The sequence below is a fragment of the Porites lutea genome, chromosome 3 (assembly GCF_958299795.1).
Source record: "Porites lutea chromosome 3, jaPorLute2.1, whole genome shotgun sequence".
Taxonomy (NCBI): Eukaryota; Metazoa; Cnidaria; class Anthozoa; order Scleractinia; family Poritidae; genus Porites; species Porites lutea.
Window position 1 is genome coordinate 4,838,959 of NC_133203.1, and position 22,585 is coordinate 4,861,543.

At 39.3% G+C, this 22,585-nt stretch overlaps 1 protein-coding gene across 1 annotated transcript; it reads left to right on the plus strand.

Moving 5' to 3' along the window:
- Positions 1–264: 264 nt before the first annotated feature.
- LOC140930256 (uncharacterized) lies at positions 265–22,561 on the plus strand. The gene is made up of 10 exons (XM_073379931.1): positions 265–359; positions 463–599; positions 7,898–8,044; positions 8,879–9,028; positions 9,477–9,565; positions 10,808–10,997; positions 14,256–14,324; positions 19,135–19,188; positions 21,217–21,300; positions 21,402–22,561. The coding sequence occupies exons 1-10, from the start codon at positions 302–304 to the stop codon at positions 21,570–21,572; spliced, it is 1,149 nt and encodes a 382-aa protein (XP_073236032.1). The 5' UTR covers positions 265–301; the 3' UTR covers positions 21,573–22,561.
- Positions 22,562–22,585: the final 24 nt, after the last annotated feature.

Genomic DNA, 22,585 nt, shown 5'->3' on the forward strand with positions numbered 1-22,585 from the left:
CGAAATTGTCGGTGATTTGGATCACCGTTGGAGCTTTTTTTGTGACGAAAAAGTTAAAATGTTCCTTTGAAAAACCCTCCGTGTTCTATGCTACTGATACGTTTATAGAGCTTTTAGTTCCCACAGCCAAAATTTTTCATTAATAAGAACAGAGGACGAATCGTGTCACATACACAAACCAAAAAACATAATGTTTTTCATGAGAAAAATGTTCAGCGGTTTGCCGCTAAGTCGGTACAATATATGTACCCATACATCAAGTACCTACCCTTGAGTTTACAGTTTCACGTGGTGGAAAAACATGGGGAAAGAGCGTAAAAAGAAAGTAAAGAAAAACATTTCAGCGACGAAAAAGAAAGGTATTTACTCTTGTCCACTGAAAATTTTAGCCTTAAAATTGTAAAGAATTTAAAAATGTATATTTTAAAAGCTTATACTAGTTCCACTCATTTCGTAAATTAGGAAATTCAACTAAACTAAAGGAAGATGCCTCAGCTGACTTCGACAAACCCGAAGAACGTCCTGATAGAGGTGTTTCCAAAAAGCAAAAGCAGGCAGATGGGAAGAGTAACTACAGCATAGCAGATCTCTTGAAACAGGTTTGGTCATAATCATCTCAGCATAATTCTACAAAGGCTACAAAGGCTACTGAGGCTCATTTTTAGCAAGTGAACACTTTTCATCTTGTTCTTTGTGGATGAGCTCCTGTGCCAACCAGTCCATAAATTTTTGTGACTCCGTCACTTCTCTTTCCTAATCCAGTGGGGGAGGAAAAGAGACTTGCCTCATGAGCATCTAATTCAGCTTGTGTGAAAGGCGACATTTGAAATGAACCAGACCTTCCAACTCTCACGGTTTGATCGTGAGACTCACGGTTTGGGATGCTATCTCACGGTCTCACGGTTTTGCCTCTAAATCTCACGGTGAGCCAGAAAACCTTGACAATGCCGAAAACTTCTGCAAAGTATGAAGGAATATCGAATAATCTGTGTTCATAACAGCCGATTAATCAAACTGATTTGTGAGAAAACCTGGGTACAATGTCACTTCCAGTAAAACATCGGTGCGCTAAGGTCTCTGGGAAAGCTTAGCTTTCGAACACATGCACAAATTTGAAAATGGCCCCCTTTTTCCAAAACTCGAGAGCGAAAAAAGCAGCAAAAGAATACAACAGGGGGAACTAAAAAGGTAAAAAAACACTCAAACAAGTAATTTGGTTTTTTTTTTTTTTTAATTTGAGGCATACTTTGGAAATCTCCAGGTTTGAGGTCCCAATCTCCAGGTTTTTCTGGACTTGTTTTCAAAACCTCCCGATTTGCATGTGATGGGGGGGGAGGGGGGGGGGTTGGAAGGTCTGAATGAACCCGAGTCGTGTAACCTTTGGCAGTCAACTTTCATTATCATGTACACCCTTGAATTCTGTCTGTATTACCAGGGTTTCCACAATGGTGTGGTGCCTGTGTGGTGCGAGTTTACCATACCCATATGATCCTAACATGCCTGTAATTAAATCCTAGTTTATGAAGCTGGTGCAATAGCTTTTTCCAGAGATTCCAACCCTGTCAACTAAAGAAAAGGGAGGTTTTAAGAGAGGCATAGATGCTTACCTAAGGTGCAAGCCTCTAGCAGGCTCCAGGGGCATGCGCCCCTGGGAAAAATGATTGCAGGCTCATTCTTGGATGCCATAGGGTAACAGTGGCTGAGAAACCCCAGAAAAACAGCAAACAATTGTGATAAAAAGACTGGTTAAACAGAGAAAGGAAGAGTTTCAAATACTGGGAGAATATTGAGAGAAAACGGAAGGCCGGAAATATTTGCCAAAAACGAGAGGTTTCCAGCCAAAACTGGAGGGTTGGAATCTCTATTATTTATTTTTTTTGCACGGTTCCCAGTGGGGGTTACTCCCTTATATGGCCTGTGCCGGCATGTGGCATTGACTGGAACTGTCATTACTTGTGTTACTACCAGCAATGATTTGACTTTAATGAAACTTGAAAGGAGTTATAGATTTTCACTAATTTCAGAAACAGACGTGATTGCCAAATTATTCATTGTAATTAAATAGGAATCATTCGTAGTAAAAACTGTCTTTTAAAAGGTGTGATTTAGGGAGATACTTCAAAATCCTGTCCACCGTCCTGCTTAAGATCCTACAGGAACCTTTAGGATGATTGTACTTAATCCTCTCCAAAATCCTGCTTAAGATCTTATAAGAACCTATAGAATGATTGTACTCAGTCCTTCCAAGATCCTACAAAATCCTGTCCAGGATCCTGCTTAAGATCTTACAGGAACCTATAGGATGATTGTACTTAGTCTTACCAAGATCCTACAAAATCCTGTCCAGGATATTGCTTAAGATCTTACAGGAACCTATAGGATGATTGTACTTAGTCCTTCCAAGATCCTACAAAACCCTGCCTAAGATCATGCTTAAGATTTTACAGGAACCTATAGGATGATTGTACTTAGACTTTCCAAGATCCTAAAAAATCCTGCCCAAGATCCTGCTTAAGATCTCACAGGAATCTATAGGATAATTGTACTTAAACCTACCAAGATCCTGCAAAATCCTGTCCAAGATCCTGGTAAGGATCTTACAGGAACCTATATGATTATTGTACTTAGCCCTTTAAGATTCTACAAAATCCTGTCCAAGATCGTGCTTAAGATCTTATAGCAACCTATAGGATGATTGTACTTAGTCCTTCCAAGATCCTACAAAATCCTGTCCAACATCCATCTTAAGATCTTATAGGAACCTATAGGATAATTGTACTTAAACCTACCAAGATCCTGCAAATTCCTGTCCAAAATCCTGGTAAAGATCTTACAGGAACCTATAGGATGATTGTGCTTAGTCCTACCAATATCCTACAAAATCCTGTCCAAGATCCTGCTTAAGATCTTACAGGAACCTATAGGATGATTGTACTTAGTCTTACCAATATCCTACAAAATCCTGTCCAAGATATTGCTTAAGATCTTACAGGAACCTATAGGATGATTGTACTTAGTCGTTCCAAGATCCTACAAAATCCTGTCTAAGATCCTGCTTAAGATTTTACAGGAACCTATAGGATGATTGTACTTAGTCCTTCCAAGATCCTACAAAATCCTGCCCAAGATCCTGCTTAAGATCTTACAGGAATCTATAGGATGATTCTACAAAATCCAGTCCAAGATCCTACTTAAGCTCTTACAGGAACCTATAGGATGATTGTACTTAGTCCTACCAAGATCCTACAAAATCCTGTCTACGATCCTGCTTAATATCTTACAGGAACCTTTAGGATGATTGTTCTTAGTCTGTCCAAGATCCTACAAAATCCTGTCCAAGATCCTGCTTAAGATCTTACAGGAACTTTTAGGATGATTTTACTTAGTTCTTTGAAGATCCTACAAAATCCTGCCCAATATCCTTCTTAAGATTTTACCAGAATCTATGGGATGATTGTACTTAGTCCTACCAAGATCCCAGAAAATCCTGTCCAAAATTCTTCTTAAGATCTTACAGGAACCTACTGGATGATTGTACTTAGTTCTTCCAAGATCCTGCAAAATCTTTTCCAAGATCCTGCTTAAAATCTTACAGGAATCTATAGGATTTTTGTACTTAGTCCTTCCAAGATCCTACAAAATCCTGTCCAAGATCTTGCTTAACCCATTCGCCCCTGAACCGCCTGTAACCGCCCGTGCGGATCCAGGTCCTTTCTACCCATTGTGACGTCATCAGTTTTAACGGTCAAGAACAACTTTCTTCACTAACTCGTGCAGAGTGAAGAGATCTTTCAAACCATACCAGGATGAGCACAATTCAGTCAAGGGCACCGGAGAAACAAGCAAAAAACCACGTGACATTGACCTGAAAATCTCCATGAAAATCTTGTTCCATTACCCACCTACCTTTCCCTTCGCCTAATCCTAAGATCCTAAAAGCTTTCCTCAAAACTCTTCCCACCAAAATCAAGCCTACTAAATGCCCAGCAAGAGAAAAAAAAAATGAGGCAAGAAAAGCAAAAAAAGAAGGGAGGAGAGAAAGCGAAAAGTAAAAGTCAAGACTGCTGTGTCACTTTTAAACCCAAAAACTATGTCGAAATTTTGCTTTCTGTGCATGCCTGAACTTCGCAAGCTGATATTTTGCATCTGGATCAGAAGGCTGCGAAGTGTTCGACCTGTAAACCAGTTTGTGGTAAGTTTTAGCTCTTTATAGCACGACCGTGACCAGAAAACCACTCGACTAGCTTCAAAACGCGTTTTTCGGCAAAATCTCCAGGAGCGAATGGGTTAAGATCTTACAGGAATGTATAGGATTATTGTACTCAGTCCTACCAAGATCCTGCTTAAGATCTTACAGGAACCTATAGGATGATTATACATATTCCTACCAAGATCCTGCTTAAGATCTTACAGGTATCTATAGGATGATTCTACAAAATCCTTTCCAAGATCCTGCTTAAGATCTTACAGGAACCTATAGGATGATTATACTTAGTCCTTCCAAGATCCTACAAAATCCTGTCCAAGATCCTACTTAAGATCTTACAGGAACCTATAGGATGATTGTACTTAGTCCTACCAAGATCCTACAAAATCCTGTCTTGGATCCTACTCAAGATTTTACAGGAACCTATATGATGACTGTACTTATTCCTGCTAAGATGCTACAAAATCCTGTCCAAGATGATCATCCTATAGGATGAATGTACTTAGACCTACCAAGATCCTACAAAATTCTGTCTAGCATTATGCTTAAGATCTTGCAGGAAGCTTTAGGATGATTGTACATAAACCTACCAAGATCCTACAAAATCCTGTCCAATATCTTGCTTAAGATCTTACAGGAACCTATACGATGATTGTACTTAGTCCTTCCAAGATGCTACAAAATCCTGTCCAAGATCCTGCTTAAGATCTTATAGGAACCTATAGGATGATTGTGCTTAGTCCTATCAAGATCCTATAAAATCTTGTCCAAGATCCAGCCTCAGATCTTACAGGAACCTTTAGGATGATTGTACTTAGTCTGTCCAAGATCCTACAAAATCCTGTCCAAGATCCTGCTTAAGATCTTATAGGAACCTATAGGATGATTGTACGTAATCCTACCAAGATCCTACAAAATCCTGTACAAGATCTTGCTAAAGATCATACCGGAACCTATAGGATGATTATGCTTAGTCCTATCAAGATCCTCTAAATTGTTGTCCAAGATCCAGCCTAAGATGTTACAGGAACCTTTAGGATGATTGTACTTAGTCTGTCCAAGATCCTACAAAATCCGGCCAAGATCCTTCTTAAGATCTTATAGGAACCTATAGGATGATTGTACTTAGTCCTACCAAGATCCTACAAAATCCTGTCCAAGATCCTGCTTAAGATCTTATAGGGACCTATAGGATGATTATACTTAGTCCTTCCAAGATCCTACAAAATCCTGTCTTGGATCCTACTTAAGATCTTACAGGAACCTATAGGATGATTGTACTTAGTCCTACCAAGATCCTACAAAATCCTGTCTTGGATCCTACTCAAGATTTTACAGGAACCTATATAATGACTGTACTTAGTCCTGCTAAGATGCTACAAAATCCTGTCCAAGATAATCATCCTATAGGATGAATGTACTTAGACCTACATAGATCCTACAAAATTCTGTCTAGCATTATGCTTAAGATCTTGCAGGAAGCTTTAGGATGATTGTACATAAACCTACCAAGATCCTACAAAATCCTGTCCAATATCTTGCTTAAGATCTTACAGGAACCTATAGGATGATTGTAGTTAGTCCTTCCAAGATGCTACAAAATCCTGTCCAAGATCTTGCTAAAGATCATACAGGAACCTATAGGATGATTGTGCTTAGTCCTATCAAGATCGTATAAAATTTTGTCCAAGATCCAGCCTAAGATCTTACGGGAACCTTTAGGATGATTGTACTTAGTCTGTCCAAGATGCTACAAAATCCTGTCCAAGATCCTGCTTAAGATCTTATAGGAACCTATAGGATGATTGTACTTAGTCCTACCAAGATCCTACAAAATCCTGTCCAAGATCCTGCTAAAGATCATACAGGAACCTATAGGATGATTATGCTTAGTCCTATCAAGATCCTATAAAATCTTGTCTAAGATCCAGCCTAAGATCTTACAGGAAGCTTTAGGATGATTGTACTTTGTCCTACCAAGATCCTACAAAATCCGGCCAAGATCCTGCTTAAGATCTTATAGGAACCTATAGGATGATTGTGCTTAGTCGTTCCAAGATCCTATAAAATCTTGTCCAAGATCCAGCCTAAGATCTTACAGGAACCTATAGGATGATTATACTTAGTCCTTCCAAGATCCTACAAAATCCTGCCCAAGGTCCTGCTTAAGATCTTACAGGAATCTATAGGATGATTCTACAAAATCCATTCCAAGATCCAACTTAAGATCTTACAGGAACCTATAGGATGATTCTACTTAGTCCTACCAAGATCCTACAAAATCCTGTCCAATATCCTGCTTAATATCTTACAGGAACGTATAGGATGATTGTACTTAGTCTGTCCAAGATCCTACAAAATCCTGTCCAAGATCCTGCTTAAGATCTTATCTATGAAGCTATAGGACAATTGTACTTAGTCCTTCCATGATCCCACAAAATCCTGTCCAAGATCCTGCTTAAGATCTTACAGGAACTTTTAGGATGATGTTACTTAGTTCTTTGAAGATCCTACAAAATCCTGCCCAATATCTTGCTTAAGATCTTACGGGAATCTATAGGATGATTGTACTTAGTCCTACCAAGATCCCAGAAAATTCTGTTCAAGATTCTTCTTAAGATGTTACAGGAACCTACTGGATGATTGTACTTAGTTCTTCCAAGATCCTGCAAAATCTTTTCCAAGATCCTGCTTAAGATCTTACAGGAATCATAGGATTTTTGCACTTAGTCCTTCCAAGATCCTACAAACTCGTGTTGGCCATTCTGCTTAAGATCTTACAGGAACTTAAATAGGATGATTGTACTTAGTCCTACCAAGATTCTACAAAATGCTTTCCACCATCCTGCTTAAGATCTGACAGCAACCTATAGGATGATTGTACTTAGTCCTAACAAGATCTTGTTTTGTACCCTACAAGTTTGGTACACCAGTGGACAGGGACCTCTGTTTCCTCTATCCAATACATGGTATATTTGCGAGGCTGTCCTTAACGGTTTCTATACTTTAATTGTAGTCTGTCCCAAATTATAAACAGAGTATTGCATGCACAATTGAGTATATCTAGTTTATGAAATTTGTTTGTACTTTATCAAAAACAATGACTGTAACATGAATTTTTTCGATATGCAGTTTACCAATTGCAGACTTGCCAAGTCTCACGATTTTAGCACCTGTGTGTCCTTTTCACAAGTTGGCGACTGATTTCTCATGCTTTCTCCGTACCAAGTTAGATATCAATTATTGATAGGCAACTGTGACTTGCCGCTGGCACCAGATATGCAGACTTTCAGTTTCTCTTTTTCGAGATTTTACCAACAATACATAGAAATTACAAAACCTAAATCCTAAAATTGACTGTGATGTTTACTCCTTCAGCTTTAAAGTGATGTAGTGACTTCTAATACCCATAATCTCCACTGAAAGTCGTTTTACTAGGAAATTTGGGACATCACACAACTTTTTTCCTATATCTCACTACTTCTCCCAGCTCTTGGCTCCGAATATCACATTTTTTTCCTCTGGGAGGTTGGCAAGTCTGCAGTTGCCTTTGTTATAAACAGGGTAAGAAAATTGAGGGTGTTGTTCTGATCTGGGTCAGGGCCTCAAACCCTCAGTGGCTTAATCATGTCCAAACATTGGTCAATATATTTCCAGGTATTTTCTAAAATTTTTACAATAATATTGCAGGTTGATGAATGTTTGGATAACTTCAACTTTGATCTGGCAGTAAAGTTCTGTGAAAAAGCACTAGAAATTGAACCTGATAATGTGGAAGTTCTGGAAGTGGCAGGTGCAGTTTACCTTGAGACTGGAGAAACAGATAAAGCAAAGACAGTATCCTTGTGTTAGGCCCAGTTCAGACGCTGAACTTTTAATTGAGCCGAATATAATTCGAATAAGGCCAACCCAAATTCTTAAGACTGGCTGAATTGATTCAGACACTGATCTTAATCCCAGCCAAACTAAATTCAAAAGGAGAAAACTGCTCATTTTGGTCCAACTGTTTGCAAAATACGTTGAATAATTTATGCCTTAGGTCTGAAACAAAGCCAAAGTTGAAATTCTCGGCCGTGCTAGGCAGGAAGAACAGCTGAGCCAGTCCAAATTGAAAAAGGCGTTGATTCAGATGCCAAACCTTTCATACTTAATTCAATGTATTAGGTGTGGCTCATGAAAAGTTCAATCAGAGTTTATTGTACTCAAGGTTCAAGTTATTGGTTTTCTGGATGGAAAAATAGTCCTTTACACTCTACCCCCACATTTTGTAAGTTGGCAGGGCACCCATAGGTTTTCTGAAGTACTAGTTAACTAAGATGTTTTTAACCAATTCACCCTGGGGAATTTTGCTGAAAAAAGCTCTTTGAAGCTAGTCAAGCTGTTTTCTGCTCAATGTGTGGCTGTAAAGAGCAGAACTTATAGGATTTCGTTTAAAAAAGTCACGCTATACATAGCATAAGGTAATCAGTTTTGTATCATTCATAAGAATGAATTTACTGAGTTTTTCTTTTCATATTTTGCAAAAAAAAATTCTTTACTACCCTAAAGGGCGAAAAGAAACATGCAACTGCCTGCTGTGCAAGGGTCTTCATGACATGTGGAGTCCTCATGTGTCTTTTTTGAGAGTCTTTGACATTGTTATTGTGTATTCATGTCTTTAACTACTCTGAGTGCTTTGAAACTGCTGTAAAACTGTCTCCTGAGGAAGGGTTTTCAAAATATATGAATCTTGGTCAGTTATTGGAAGGACAAGAAGCGGTAGCTGCTTATAACAAAGGAATCCAGCTTATGATGGCTAACCAATGTGCTGATCAAGCACAGGTATGTTTGCTTTTGAAAAGCTCCTCATCAACTACAGTTTTTAAGATAAACCCATTATCTTCTAAAAGTAGCTAAAGAAAAAAAAATGACCCAAAAAAATTCAAGTCTCATTTTACAAATAATATTTGACAACTTGTCAATGGTCAATAATAAAAGATTTTAGCAGAAGTGGCCAGGGTGTTCCCACTAAGTGTGATAAAGTGGTAGGTATGCAGCCAGCAGCTACATGTAAATCCACAGCAAAATTGAATTTCAGATGCATGACTTTATTTCAAAAATCTTTCCGTAATGAAGGTTGCTTTTGCAGCTGCCGTCTTACAATGCGCAGTGAGAGATGCAAAGAGCAAAGCCAGGAAATCCCCTTGAGAATGCTATTGTGTGGTCCTGAGACTACCTGTAATAAAGGGAGTTTACTATAATGTTGTTGTAAATGTCTTGCTTTTCTCAGGCTGCTGCTAGCAATGGTCCCTGTGCTTCTCCAAGTGAAATTTCAACTGCATACTGCTCACTGGCAGAAATATACCTCACTGATGAATGGTGAGTTTTTATTTCATATTTTTTTAAAACTGAAAAATCTTTCATTAAGTTTTGATAACTGCTGTTACCGGTATGTATAGTCAACTCTCGCCTTGCAGGCACCTCGCTATAATGGACACCCCAATAATTAGCAAAAATAAGTTACAGATGTTTGACTGAAATAAACTTCCACTATTACGGACTGTTGCTAATGAGGACACTAACTTGAGGTCTCTACAGTGTCCGCTATAAGGGAGTTGACTGTACTACTGTTTACATTGTAGTAGAGCATGTGGAGTGGGTATAAAATGCACAAGATACCATATACCCAAACCCTTCGACTCGGCCTGCTCAGTGACAACTCAGGCAAAAAAATAATCTGATTTCCTAACACGAGTCAAACCTATGACCTTTTGGTTACTAGTGCAGCCACGCTCTGCCACTCAAAGCTACAGGAGACTGGTGGGAGCTAAGGCCACTAAACTAGGTTCATGTGACAAACATCGTGCATACTGCTATGGCTGATAAGTTGATAGGTGGCATAATTAACAATTATTGGACGAGTTTGAGCAAAATATCGTGATTTGTTTGTGGCGAGCAGATCAATTATTTGCCGAAGCCAAAGGCTGATAATTATTGATCTGCGAGACACTGATAAATCACGATATTTTGTGACAGCTGAGTTCAATAATATTGTTTTATCATTCGATCACCGAGTTTGTTTTTTTTAATGAATATCCTCAGGAAGCGAAGTGATCTGCCATTTTCACGCTAGAGCGATCGTAAGAAGGAGAATAGCACGGTTCCTTTATGCTTGTGCAGAATATTATTTGCAGCCAAACACAGCTGGACGGTATTGCGCCTGAGCAGACCATTATTTGTAGGCAGTTATTTGTAGGTCATGTGGTGGGCTCTCAGCCAATAAAAGGAAAGAAAAATTTCCTTCGAATGATAATAATAATTATTCCTGTCATCTGGACAAGAATAATTTCTAGCTGGGCAAGTAACTTTTAATTTTAAGCTCACTTAAACCCAAAAGCCGGGATCAACACAAGTCCTCTTCTAACTAAATCATTAACTAAAACAAGGAAGCAATGGCCCTGTGCAAGCAAAATTAGAGTGCAAGTTGGAATTGAAGTTTTTTTTAGCTTCATAATGGAATATTTTAAACAAGATTAGAATGAGGCATATTGAAGGAAGGTGCCCCTTTGTAAATGTATCTCTTACTGAAGGTTCTCCTCCTTTGCTTTAAAATTCTTTAAGTTTTAAAGACGAGGCTGCTGACAAGTGCACAGAGTATTGCCGCAAAGCAATTGAATGTGACCCAAACAACCCTGAAGCATATCAACTTATGGCAAGTTGTTTGCTGAGTCAGCAAAATATGGAAGAGGCACGGAACATGCTGGAGAAAAGTTTAGAATTATGGCAAGGCAAAGATGAAGAATTACCTCAGGTATGCAAAGGCATTGCAGCTTTGTTGATAGTTCATTTGATTTAATAAGTGGAAGAGTGTAAAATTTATTTTCATGTACATTGGAACTCAATTCTGGAACTTTAGGTCTCTTAAACCACCTGGTAATTCGAACCAAAACTGACTTCTCTTCCTAGCAAAATCCTTGACTCTTCCCCCTTATTTATTAAGCTTCCCATTGATTCTAACCAGCTGCTATTTTCCAGGGAGATTGGAAAATTTGAGGTTGGACCGTACCTTCTAATCGACCTTTCCATCATTCCTGTAAACAAAACAGCAACTTGAGACTCGGGTGGACAAACTACAGTGATTTGTATGAAATTGTCTACACGAGCCTCGTCCATTGTTATTTTTTGGTAAAAAATTGTTGGTACCACAAATGTAGACAGCTTACATCAAACAATCACATTCTTTTAAAGGATTGTGGCCTAAGACCCTGGAAACCATTGCCCGCTCAGGGGCACATACCTGTCAAGGCCAAATAAGGGAGTGCCCCCTTTCCGGGAAATACCTAGATAACAAACAATTCTCCATGTAGTATATAATCTACCTGGTCAAAAGTAAGAAACAAAAAACAAGCATTAGCTGGAAAATAAAACTGAAACACTAAAATCAATTTTCTTTTTGAGCTATTTTGAAAAAATAGCTCATATGTCAGTGGTGTGAGCGTATGTATCTTTGTGGCTTTGTATCTTTGTGGCTATGTATCTTTGTGGCTTTGTATGTTGGGATGTTTGTTGCAAGAGCCAATAAGGTTGAAGGTACTATGAGTTGATGCTTAGGGACCAATGAGATCTTGGCATCTATTTAAACATGGCATTGGTAAAGGTCGAACAAGGGCACTCTGAGACCGCCATCTTGATCCTTCACAATTTTTTCGTTTTTTATTACGGGTACAGGTGTTTGGAAGCATTACATAAAATATCTTCATGATTCAAACGCTGTGAACAATGATGCAGCTGTTTAAGGGTTCATATTTAAGTGTGGATGCTGCTTCGAGGCATTTCTGACCTAATTCGGCTATCGGTACAACGCACGTCAGTATGAGTTCTGTTTCACCTGCTACAACTGGGTAGAGTATAAAAGATCATATATTTTCAAATCTCTTCCAATGAAGCAATAATTGATATTTAGATATAGACTTTAATTCGAAAGTATGCGCCCTATAAAATGTGGTTTTAGAAGTTTAAAACGCAGCTTATTTTTTTTGAAAGCTGTATCGAGTATTGTTAATCCTGTAGACAAGCTTTAAAAATATTATTCTCTCGCTTACAAAGTTCAATCGACCTTTTTCGTTCTATTTGGTAAGGATGCGTAACTTAAGTAGAAACAGTAGCGTTAGGGAATAAAATTGGAAGAAGCTAGCTGGCACAATAATTAGATACTGTTATATTGAGTGGAGTAACATGATATAAGTAGAAATATATTTCGGTAGTTTGATAATTTTCTTGGAAGTTAATAAATGTTAGGCTATCAACCTTGACGTTGCATGAAACATAATTTAATTGCAGATGTTGTAATAAAGCCAAGATGATTTCTTAATTCGTTTGAGAAAAGTTTGTAGTAAAACAATTTGCCTCTTTTTTACGTACGAATTGTGAAAGGGCCAAAGACCAACATCTTCACATGCAAATTGTGTGCATGAAATATTTTTATAATTCTGTTTACTAGATTACTGTGTGATAACTCGAATTCCCTCACGTACGAACGACGAAAGGGGGCAAAGTCCAACACTTTCACGTGCCAGCTGTGTGACTGTACATCTCTTGCAGATTGGCTTTTCACAATAATAATAGTAACTTGGACGTATGAAGACCTGTTTCGTTTAGTAACCAATGCCTTAAAAAAGGCTCTTGTCTTTTAAGAAGCAGTGGCCTTTAAAACATGACGAAATAAGTTGTCGGAGTTAAAGACTGTTTCACAAATGTTAATAAATGTTAGGTTATCAACCTTGACGTTGCATGAAACATAATTTAATTGCAGATGTAGACTACGAGTAGTCCCCCATTTTTCCTCAGGGATAGTACAGCGAACAAAACGCGAGCACGCGTGAAAATCACCCCACCCCACCCCATCTGCCTTTTCAGAATGATAAATAGTAACCTGGACGTATGAAGACCTGTTTCGTTTTGTAACCAATGCCTTAAAAAAGGCTCTTGTCTTTTGAGAGGCAATAGCTTGTCGGAGTTAAAGACTGTTTGACTGAGTAGAATCGCACGTGAAAACCTCGTGAATTATGATGATGCAACCATCTACCACAATGATAAAAATCCTGGTATTTCGTAACTATTCAGTATTCGATGAGTCACATTTTGGCTTAAGAAACTCTGAGGAAACCTTAGAGTTTTCCTTCTAATCAACGTTTGGTGAGTAGAAATTTATTTCACTTTAACGATTTGTTTAACTTGCACCAGATGTAACAGGGAAAGACAGAGGAAAGTGAATATATAGCTTGAAGATCGACTCAGCTGAGCGTTTCGCGTTTTCATTTATGTACCGCAATACGCAATTTCGCACAAAAACCAATCTACATTTAGGATGAAAGAGGTAGATTCATCACTCTTGGTAAGGTTACACCGAAGCATTAAAGTTACACTGAAGCATGCAAAATAGCTCATGCACGTTTAACGTGCCTATGTTTCATCAAAGGCAATATATCAGAGTAATAGAAAACAAGACAAGAATCAAAATAAGTGAATTTTATAAGTGATACTCGTTGAACATAGAGAATAGACATTTGAATTTGTAAAACTAGTGCAACTGTAAGAAATTTGGGTGGGTGTGGGTGAGGGATGGGCATGTAGATGTGGGTATTCTTGCTAAGTAAGCACTTGTGTTCACCGCTAATCTATACAGTTGCCTGTAAAAAAAATGAAATATATAAAAAAAGGAAAGAAAGACGATCTTCATATCAATGGGTGCACTTTTAGCCTCAATTTGAAACAGAGGCTTGGGAAAACTTGGAAGTAATAAAACAAATAACGGAAAAATTCTCATAATCTGCGTGGCACTTCAGAAAGACCTGGAAACTTTTAGAGCCTCATGGATCGAGTGACCAGCCGTGTTAAAATGTCCCATGATAGGAAAACCAGGCAAGTTCTTCTGTATGCTTCAAAGGTGCTCGCCAAAACATTGTCTTAGTGTTTTTTGTTGAACATTCCCTTACTTAACTTAGAAGTAGCCTATTACCGACGTTCAACATTAAATTTTGATGTTTTATTTGCTTACTTTTCCCTTTAGGCTCCACCACCATCATATGAAACTAGAATAACCACATCAAAATTGCTGATTGAGTTAGAAAATTACGAGGTAAGTTTTTTTAAACTCTCATCGTCTTTTAGTATGATCTCATTTAAGTGGAAAAGTTATTAGGTAACCCTTGTAACAAAGTAAATGGTTTTCAGCCCAGGAGTTACCAGAATTTCATAATAATAATGATAATAATAAAGATCATCATCATCATCATAATAATCATAATAATGATATAAGTCTGCTATAGCACCTTTTAACATACGAATTATCAAAAGTCCTTTACAGTCATACTAATAATTATTAAAATTTAAAAAATGGATCTATGATAGATAAAACTAATAAAAGGTAAAAATGCTGATAAAAATACATCAATAAAATAGAAATAAAAATAAAATCAAGTTTAAACTACCTAAAAGCGAATCTAAAAAGGTATGTCTTGACTTGTCTCTTAAAGGTGCCAAGTGATCCGATATCACAGATATGCCTGGGAAGCCTGTTCCACAATGTAGGGGCGGCAGCATTTATATTCCACGTCGTTAGGTTATGTTTACAGTATGAAAGCTATCCCAGATAGGGTTTGTGTTCACACATAAGAACAGTAATTATGGCGTAATTTCGGGAACAAAGCGATGCTGCACTGCGCCACTCTAAAAAGTGGAACATCACATATTGGATAGGCTCTGTGCCACACTTTGCTGCAGTGTAAACAGTTATCTGCACCATATCGAAGGTGAATCTGGGCCGGGTTCTTCGAAGCTGGGTAAAGATAACCCGGGATTAGGACGAAATTTGAACTCAGATATAAAAGCTCAAAACCCAAATTCAGTTTACTCTACAAAAAAAGGAATTCTCCTAGAGAGTGCTCTAAGTAATAATAAAAAAGAAACCCAAGTTAAGATTTAACCCTGGATAAGTGCTAACCGGTGTTCGAACAACTGGGCCAAGGTGAATATGCAGGACTAAGACCCGGAACCAACTGAGAGGGAGATAAATATTTGGGAGTGAGGACTGGGATTTCAATCAGCCTAATCACCCCAGTCACCCAAGTCACCCTTCTCATCCCTATCATTCCTAGTCACCCAAGTCACCTAAGTAAACCTAGTCACCCTTGTCACCCTAGTCACCCAAGTCACCCTAGTCACACAAGTCACCGTAGTCAGCTTAGTCACCCAAGTCACCCGAGTCACCCCAGTAATCCCTAGTCATCCCTAGTCATCCCAATCATCCCTAGTCATCTCTAGTCATCCCAGTCATCTCTAGTCATCCCTAGTTATCCCTGGTCATCCCAGTTATCCTTAGTCATCCCTAGTCATCCCAGTCATCCTTAGTCATCCCTAGTCATCCCAATCATCCCTAGTCATCCCTAGTCATCCCCATCATCTCTAGTCATCCCTAGTCATCCCTAGTCATCCCAGTAATTCCTAGTCATTCCCAGTCATGCCTAGCCATCCCTAGATATCCCAGTCATCCCTAGTTAGTCCTAGTCATCCCCGTCATCTCTAGTCATCCCTAGTCATCCCAGTTATCCTTAGTCATCCCTAGTCATCCCCAGTAATCCTTAGTCATCCCTAGTCATCCCAGTTATCCCTAGTCATCCTTAGTCATCCCTAGTCATCCCAGGCATCTCTTGTCATCCCCAGTCATCCCATTCATTCCTAGTCATCTTTAGTCATCCCCAGTCATCCCTAGTCATCCTTAGTCATCCTAGTCATCCCTAGTCATCTTAGTCATCCCTAGTCATCCCTTGTCATCTCAGTCATCCCTAGTCACCCCTAGTCATCCCAGTCATCCTTGGTCATCCCTAGTCATTCCTCGTCATCTTAGTCATCCCTAGTCATCCCTAGTCATCCCTTGTCATCCCTTGTCATCCCAGTCATCCCTAGTCATCCCTAGTCATCCCATGTCATCTCTAGTCATCGCTTGTCATCCCAGTCATCCCTTGTCATCCTAGTCATCCCTAGTTATCCGTATTCATCATCATCATCCCTTGTCATCCCAGTCATCCCTAGTCATCCCTAGTCATCCCGGTTATCCTTAGTCATCATAGTCATCCCTAGTCATCCTTACTCATTCCTAGTCATCCCTAGTCATCCCAGTCATCCCTAGTCATCTCTTGTCATCCGTAGTCATCCTAGTCTTCCATAGTCATCCTTGTCATCCCAGTCATCTTAGTCATCCCATTCATCTCTAGTCATTGCAGTCATTCCCAGTCATGCCTAGCCATCCCTAGATATCCCAGTCATCCCTAGTTAGTCCTAGTCATCCCCGTCATCTCTAGTCATCCCTAGTCATCCCAGTTATCCTTAGTCATCCCTAGTCATCCCCAGTAATCCTTAGTCATCCCTAGTCATCCCAGTTATCCTAGTCATCCTTAGTCATCCCTAGTCATCCCAGGCATCTCTTGTCATCCCTAGTCATCCCCAGTCATCCCATTCATTCCTAGTCATCTTTAGTCATCCCCAGTCATCCCTAGTCATCCTTAGTCATCCTAGTCATCCCTAGTCATCTTAGTCATCCCTAGTCATCCCTTGTCATCTCAGTCATCCCTAGTCACCCCTAGTCATCCCAGTCATCCTTGGTCATCCCTAGTCATTCCTCGTCATCTTAGTCATCCCTAGTCATCCCTAGTCATCCCTTGTCATCCCTTGTCATCCCAGTCATCCCTAGTCATCCCTAGTCATCCCATGTCATCTCTAGTCATCGCTTGTCATCCCAGTCATCCCTTGTCATCCTAGTCATCCCTAGTTATCCGTATTCATCATCATCATCCCTTGTCATCCCAGTCATCCCTAGTCATCCCTAGTCATCCCGGTTATCCTTAGTCATCATAGTCATCCCTAGTCATCCTTACTCATTCCTAGTCATCCCTAGTCATCCCAGTCATCCCTAGTCATCTCTTGTCATCCGTAGTCATCCTAGTCCTCCATAGTCATCCTTGTCATCCCAGTCATCTTAGTCATCCCATTCATCTCTAGTCATTGCAGTCATCCCTAGTCATCCTTAGTTATCCTTAGTCATTCCTTGTCATCCCTAGTCACCCTAGTCATCCATAGTAAGGCTATTCAGTTCATCCCAGTCATCCATAGTCATCCTTGGGATGACTAGGGATGACTGGGGTGACTGGGATGACTAGAGATGACTGGGATGACTAAGGATGACTAGGGATGACTGGGATAGTCTTTCTACCCACCCTAACTTCCTAGTCACCTAAGTCACCCCAGTCACCCTAGTCACCCAAGTCACCCTAGTCATCCAAGTTACCCAACTCACCCAAGTCACCTTAGTCACCTTATTGACCTCAGTCACCTCTAGTTTCCCTAGTGGCCCTAGTCACCTTAGTCACCAAAGTTACCCAGTCACCTTAGGTGCTCTAGTCCCTCGAGCTTCCTTAGTCACCCTAGTGACCAATCCCTCTCGGCTAACCGTCCTGGAATAATATTCAATGTGTCTGAATGACCTTCTACTGTCCCGGTTGTGCCTCATTTAGTAAAGTTTGACCAATTCTGGCAGTTACAGACAAAGAAAGAAGCAACCTTTGGGGAAAAACTCCACTACCTAGTTAACTATTCACCTACTACTCTTTACAGATTAAATTTCTTCCTTGGTTGGAGTGAAAGCCAACCAAAATTTCATGAGAAAGAAAGAGGATAAAGTGGGCAACAAAACTGCCTGTAAAAGGAAAAGGCAAAGGGAAAAAGAAGAGAGCGAGAAAAAATTCGAAATAGTCCAAATTTTGGCTCAGGTGTAAACCTGAAAAACAAAAAAGCTGTTTAGCTGCATCCAGTTATTTGAAATAGACCAATTCGGCTAACTCAATGTTGTACCCAATTCAAACCCTTTGGGAATAAAACGCTTTGTTTCAGGATTTTCCAAATCATTTAAATTTGAATGCCACATTGTAATGCAAATACAGTACACAAAGAATCTGAACCCCGGGAGATTTGAATTGGGTACAACATTGAGTTAGCGGAATAGGTCTATTGAAGTCCTGAGTGTTGGAATTATATTTTTTAGCCATTTCCATGCTAATTGACCGATAAACGGTTCAAAATGCGGGATTTTGTAAAAATACGGTTTTTTCCTCAGAAAATTGGCTGATGGGAAAGGGTTGATGTACAATTCTCAAAACATGTGAACTACTTGTTCCATTCCCATGCCTTAGCCCTTCGTACGGTAGTGTAGAGGCTCTTAGCCTTATAAACCTTGTAAATTATTTCCAATCGGAAAGCATTGCTGTAGCTCACTTCAGTACTTTAGTCCGCTCTGCTCTAATCCGCTCTGGGCTTAAAATAAGTTAGTATGTGTAATCAAATGGTGACGAGTGAAATTAGGGAATAATTTCACTTGCGTTTTGTCCAAATCCTTATAATTTCCCGATCCTTAAGGCGAGGGAAATTATAAGGGTTTGGACAAAACGCAAGTGAAATTATTCCCTAATTTCACGAGTATACCATTTGATTACCTCCTACTAATATCATGGGTGACGAATTACGTTAGTAATCTTGGATTTTTTACGTGTTTATCCTGGATCGTATCGATCGAGAACTCCACTCTCTCAAATGTTTAGACCTTAAATTTGGCTTATAAAGTTCAGAATTTCTCAAACTTTTTCGGAAAAATACCTGTTAGAATCCTTCTTGATGTTCTCTTGTGTGTTCAGGTTTTCTAAAGCGTCTTTTTCTGCCCTGACATCTTCATTCACGGCATTTTAAAACTTCGTCGCCATCTTGACACTGAGACGTACGGAAGGGTTGCCATATCAATTTTGTAATTTCACATGTGAAATTACAAAGTAATGCTGAAATTTCGCGCCAAAATTAAAGAGTAATTCGTCACCTATGATATTATGATTTTTACTTTATTGTAGGTTGCTGGGTCAGTGCTGGAGGAACTTATTGAAGAGAGCGATGAAGTGGCACAAGTGAGTATCTCCGACTCGAAAAGACAGTAATACAACAAATGTTGAATGATTGGCAGGGTTCGCACGTACCTTGAAAATCCTTTTGAAAGTCTTTAAATTTTAAATAAAAATTCAAGGCAGTGAAAGTCCTTGAAAATTGCAGTTGGCGCTGGAAAGTCCTTGAAATTTAAATGCTAACTTTATAGTTTAAGGGGAAGTGCAAAGGAAAAGGAGTAAACACAGAAAGACCTTCAGGATAAAATTCCTCCTGCTGTGGAAGAGCTAAAAAAGGCATAACCTCAAGGCTCTTTTTTGTACTGAATGAAGTCCTTGAAAAATTTGAATATGTCCTTGAAAAGTCCTTGAATTTTTGTTCAAAGAGGGGTACGACCCCGGGATTGATCCTGTAAATATAATGTACTGCTGTTGACATAAATATTACTCGGTGATTACTGCTTGCTTGCTCCTCTGTTGTGGAGCAAGACAAGCGACCCTAGAGGGCTACTCAGTAAAATTTTATATGGAGTAGCTCTGCCCAAGGTCTAAGCCTCCTCCACTTTTATATACTATTTTTGATAGGAAGGGTACCCCTTCTGTTAACTTCCATTGAAAAGTGGTACCCCTTTCACATTCACGCTTGCAAATTCTGCATCCCTTTTCTTGACCTTTGGAATGAAGTGAATAAACGATATTACGACAGAACATAAAAAATCACTAGAAGAGATGTTAACCATAATTAAATGTATATATACTTCTAACCGATTTTTTGAAAACAAACCTAACGAAATTTATAGTCATTTGAGTGAAAAGGCGTGAAAAGACAGGTTTCTTGAGGTGGCTCGATACAGTTTCTCAGGGTCAATATCTCCCAAGTTTGAGCATAAACTACGTCGCCATAAACAAAGATTTGGAAAAATTGCCAGCACAATTGTATTAATTAATAGTGAAAATCAGGGTTGCAATGAAATCGGTTTGATTAGTATGTATCGAGGCGCTCTTGTTAGCGGTTTTGTAAACATTTTGGTCTACTTTAAGAAATAAGCGAATAATATTTAAACCGTTCAATAGACGTTTTTAAAAAACTTAAGATTCTTAAGATTAACCGTCCTTTTATATGACCTTTTAGTTTCAAGATTATTGATATCTTGTAAGGCAGTAAAATAAAGGCTACAAATAGCTAATATTCCGTCAGAAATTTCGTGTTTATAATTGAGAGCCTCTCATTATTCAGAGCTATTGTCTCCAAGTTTCATTTTCACGCGAACAGCATTAACCAACAATGCATTTGAAATATGCAAAAATGCTAGCTACTGTTGTTATGAAATGAAACGAGCGTTGAGAGGTAGCTATTCTGTACTGAGAAAGATTTAAATTAACACTTTGTCTAGTATTGTAGTTATGCACGTCTGATCTCTTGCTGTTAGAACTACTTAGATACAACGGGGCATTGCCTTTTACAATTTTATACATTTGTATAACAGCATGCACCAGTAGTTGATATTTTATGGAAAACCATCCTAATTCCTGCTGCATGGGCAGAAACAAACTTCTTAATTTATGTCGATTTCTTATACGGGCGGCAAAGTTTTGCACGTGTTGTAACTTCTGTAAGTACGAGGCTTTTATAGGCGATAGACCAGCACCCTTCCAAACCTCTTATTTAATGGGTGCGTATAACCTGCACTACCTTTTGTTTTCAGGGATAGGGGCATTGTTATGTCAATATCCCCACTGTTTTCTCAGCGAATCACAAACCTTGTTTGGAATCGGTGCAGGTCCGCCGTTAATAGGGGAGGGGCCTTTGACTGACGGTGGGGAACAGGGGCGGATCCAGGATTTTTTTTAGGAGGGGGTGCACTCGTCTCTTGCTCCACTTCAACACCAATAAACCAGATAGTTTTTTTGTATTAGAAAACCGCAGGTCATCTCGGGGGGGGGGGGGGGGTGCGCACCTCCCGCACCCTCCCCCTAGATCTGCCCCTGGGGAACGGCGGGTTTAGAATCCTTCATTATAGACAAAGCTAACATTAGTTTCCTTTAAATTCGGAGGTATGGTACTTACTTGGATGGATGTATCACATTACAAACAAGGAAAGCTTAAGTATCAGGGCATGTCTGGAAAAAGCTGAAAAGGTAGGACAGTATATTTCTGGCGTTACAGAGATTAAAATAAATAAGCGTTATATCGCCCACGGTTGTTATTACATACAAGGTGTGTTAATTTAAATCTACAGCTTTTCTCACAACTTGGTTGCGATGACCAACCCATGCTGGATCACGTGTCCGAACTTCTAGCGAGTTTACCTGAAGGCGAAGACGAAAATCAAGAAGAGGAAAATGGCGACCTTGAGGAGGAAGAATTAGACTCTACAAGTAGCGGCGACGAAGAAATGGACACACAATAACAGTGAATACGTGAAAGACACTTCAAGAGTTGCGAGAAGTGAGATGACTAGTTTACATCTTTACCAAAAAGATATCCTTTCTGGTTTTGCCGCCGGTAGAATACAGCGACTTTCTCCCACGATTATTTCCCACTTGTTGCAAGTCGGTGACTTAATTTCCTGCTGTCTACTGCATTGGAGTGGTGTTTCTCGCCTCAGAGGGCCACGTACTGCATGCGGTGTTTTCCCGCCTTTTTACTGCGTACTTCATTGCAGCCGCGTTTGTTTAGAGATTATTGGAATTGTTGGGCGGCATAGAAAGAACAGTGTTTTCCCGCCGAAATTCGCAATTCTCACACTCTGCCCTGAATTGCTGCAAACTACTTTTAAAGACCTAATTCGCCACATTTTGCATCTGACGGTATTCTCCTGCCATGTTGTACCGCTTTTCATCCAGGTATTCTTGAATTCTTCTCCAACGGGAGTCTCTTTGAAGGCCTATTTCTTCGACGCAAGACTCGCCCAGAAGCGCTTATAGAGCCAAACTCAATGCTTATCTAATAGGATATGACTACAGACCGTTTTAAAATTACTTTTTATCACCTTACATGTGTCAAACAGTATAACGCAACAGCAGTAGCGAGTAACTCATTTTCCAAAATGTAACACCTAACTCAGTCTTAACCCTTTACTTCAAACGAGAAGCGGAGTTCCAAAGGATTCTTGGTAAAGCCCTAGTATCAGATTTAAAGGCTTGTATATCGTCCAGGATCGTTATCGCGTGAAAAAATCTTATTCCGTCTACGGCTACCGAATCCGATTCCAATGATATGGTGTAAAGTAAAAATATCGATGAGAACATGGAAAAAGGAATGTTAAAGGGAATTTATATGGCCAGTAACGATTGTTGTGTCTTAATGTATATTTTTAATTGATTGATCACATAATCGGGTGTAATTTTAATGAAATTTCAAATTCTAGTTTATAATATATACTGAGTAGCTCTTAAAGGTACTAGCAATTTTCTGTTCTAA

Coding starts and splice junctions, on each gene's coding strand:
- LOC140930256 (XM_073379931.1), top strand. CDS start 302: ATGGGGAAAGAGCGTAAAAAGAAAGTAAAGAAAAACATTTCAGCGACG. Junction 14,325..19,134: donor TTGAGTTAGAAAATTACGAG/GTAAGTTTTTTT, acceptor ACTTTATTGTAG/GTTGCTGGGTCAGTGCTGGA. Junction 19,189..21,216: donor AGAGCGATGAAGTGGCACAA/GTGAGTATCTCC, acceptor TTAAATTCGGAG/GTATGGTACTTACTTGGATG.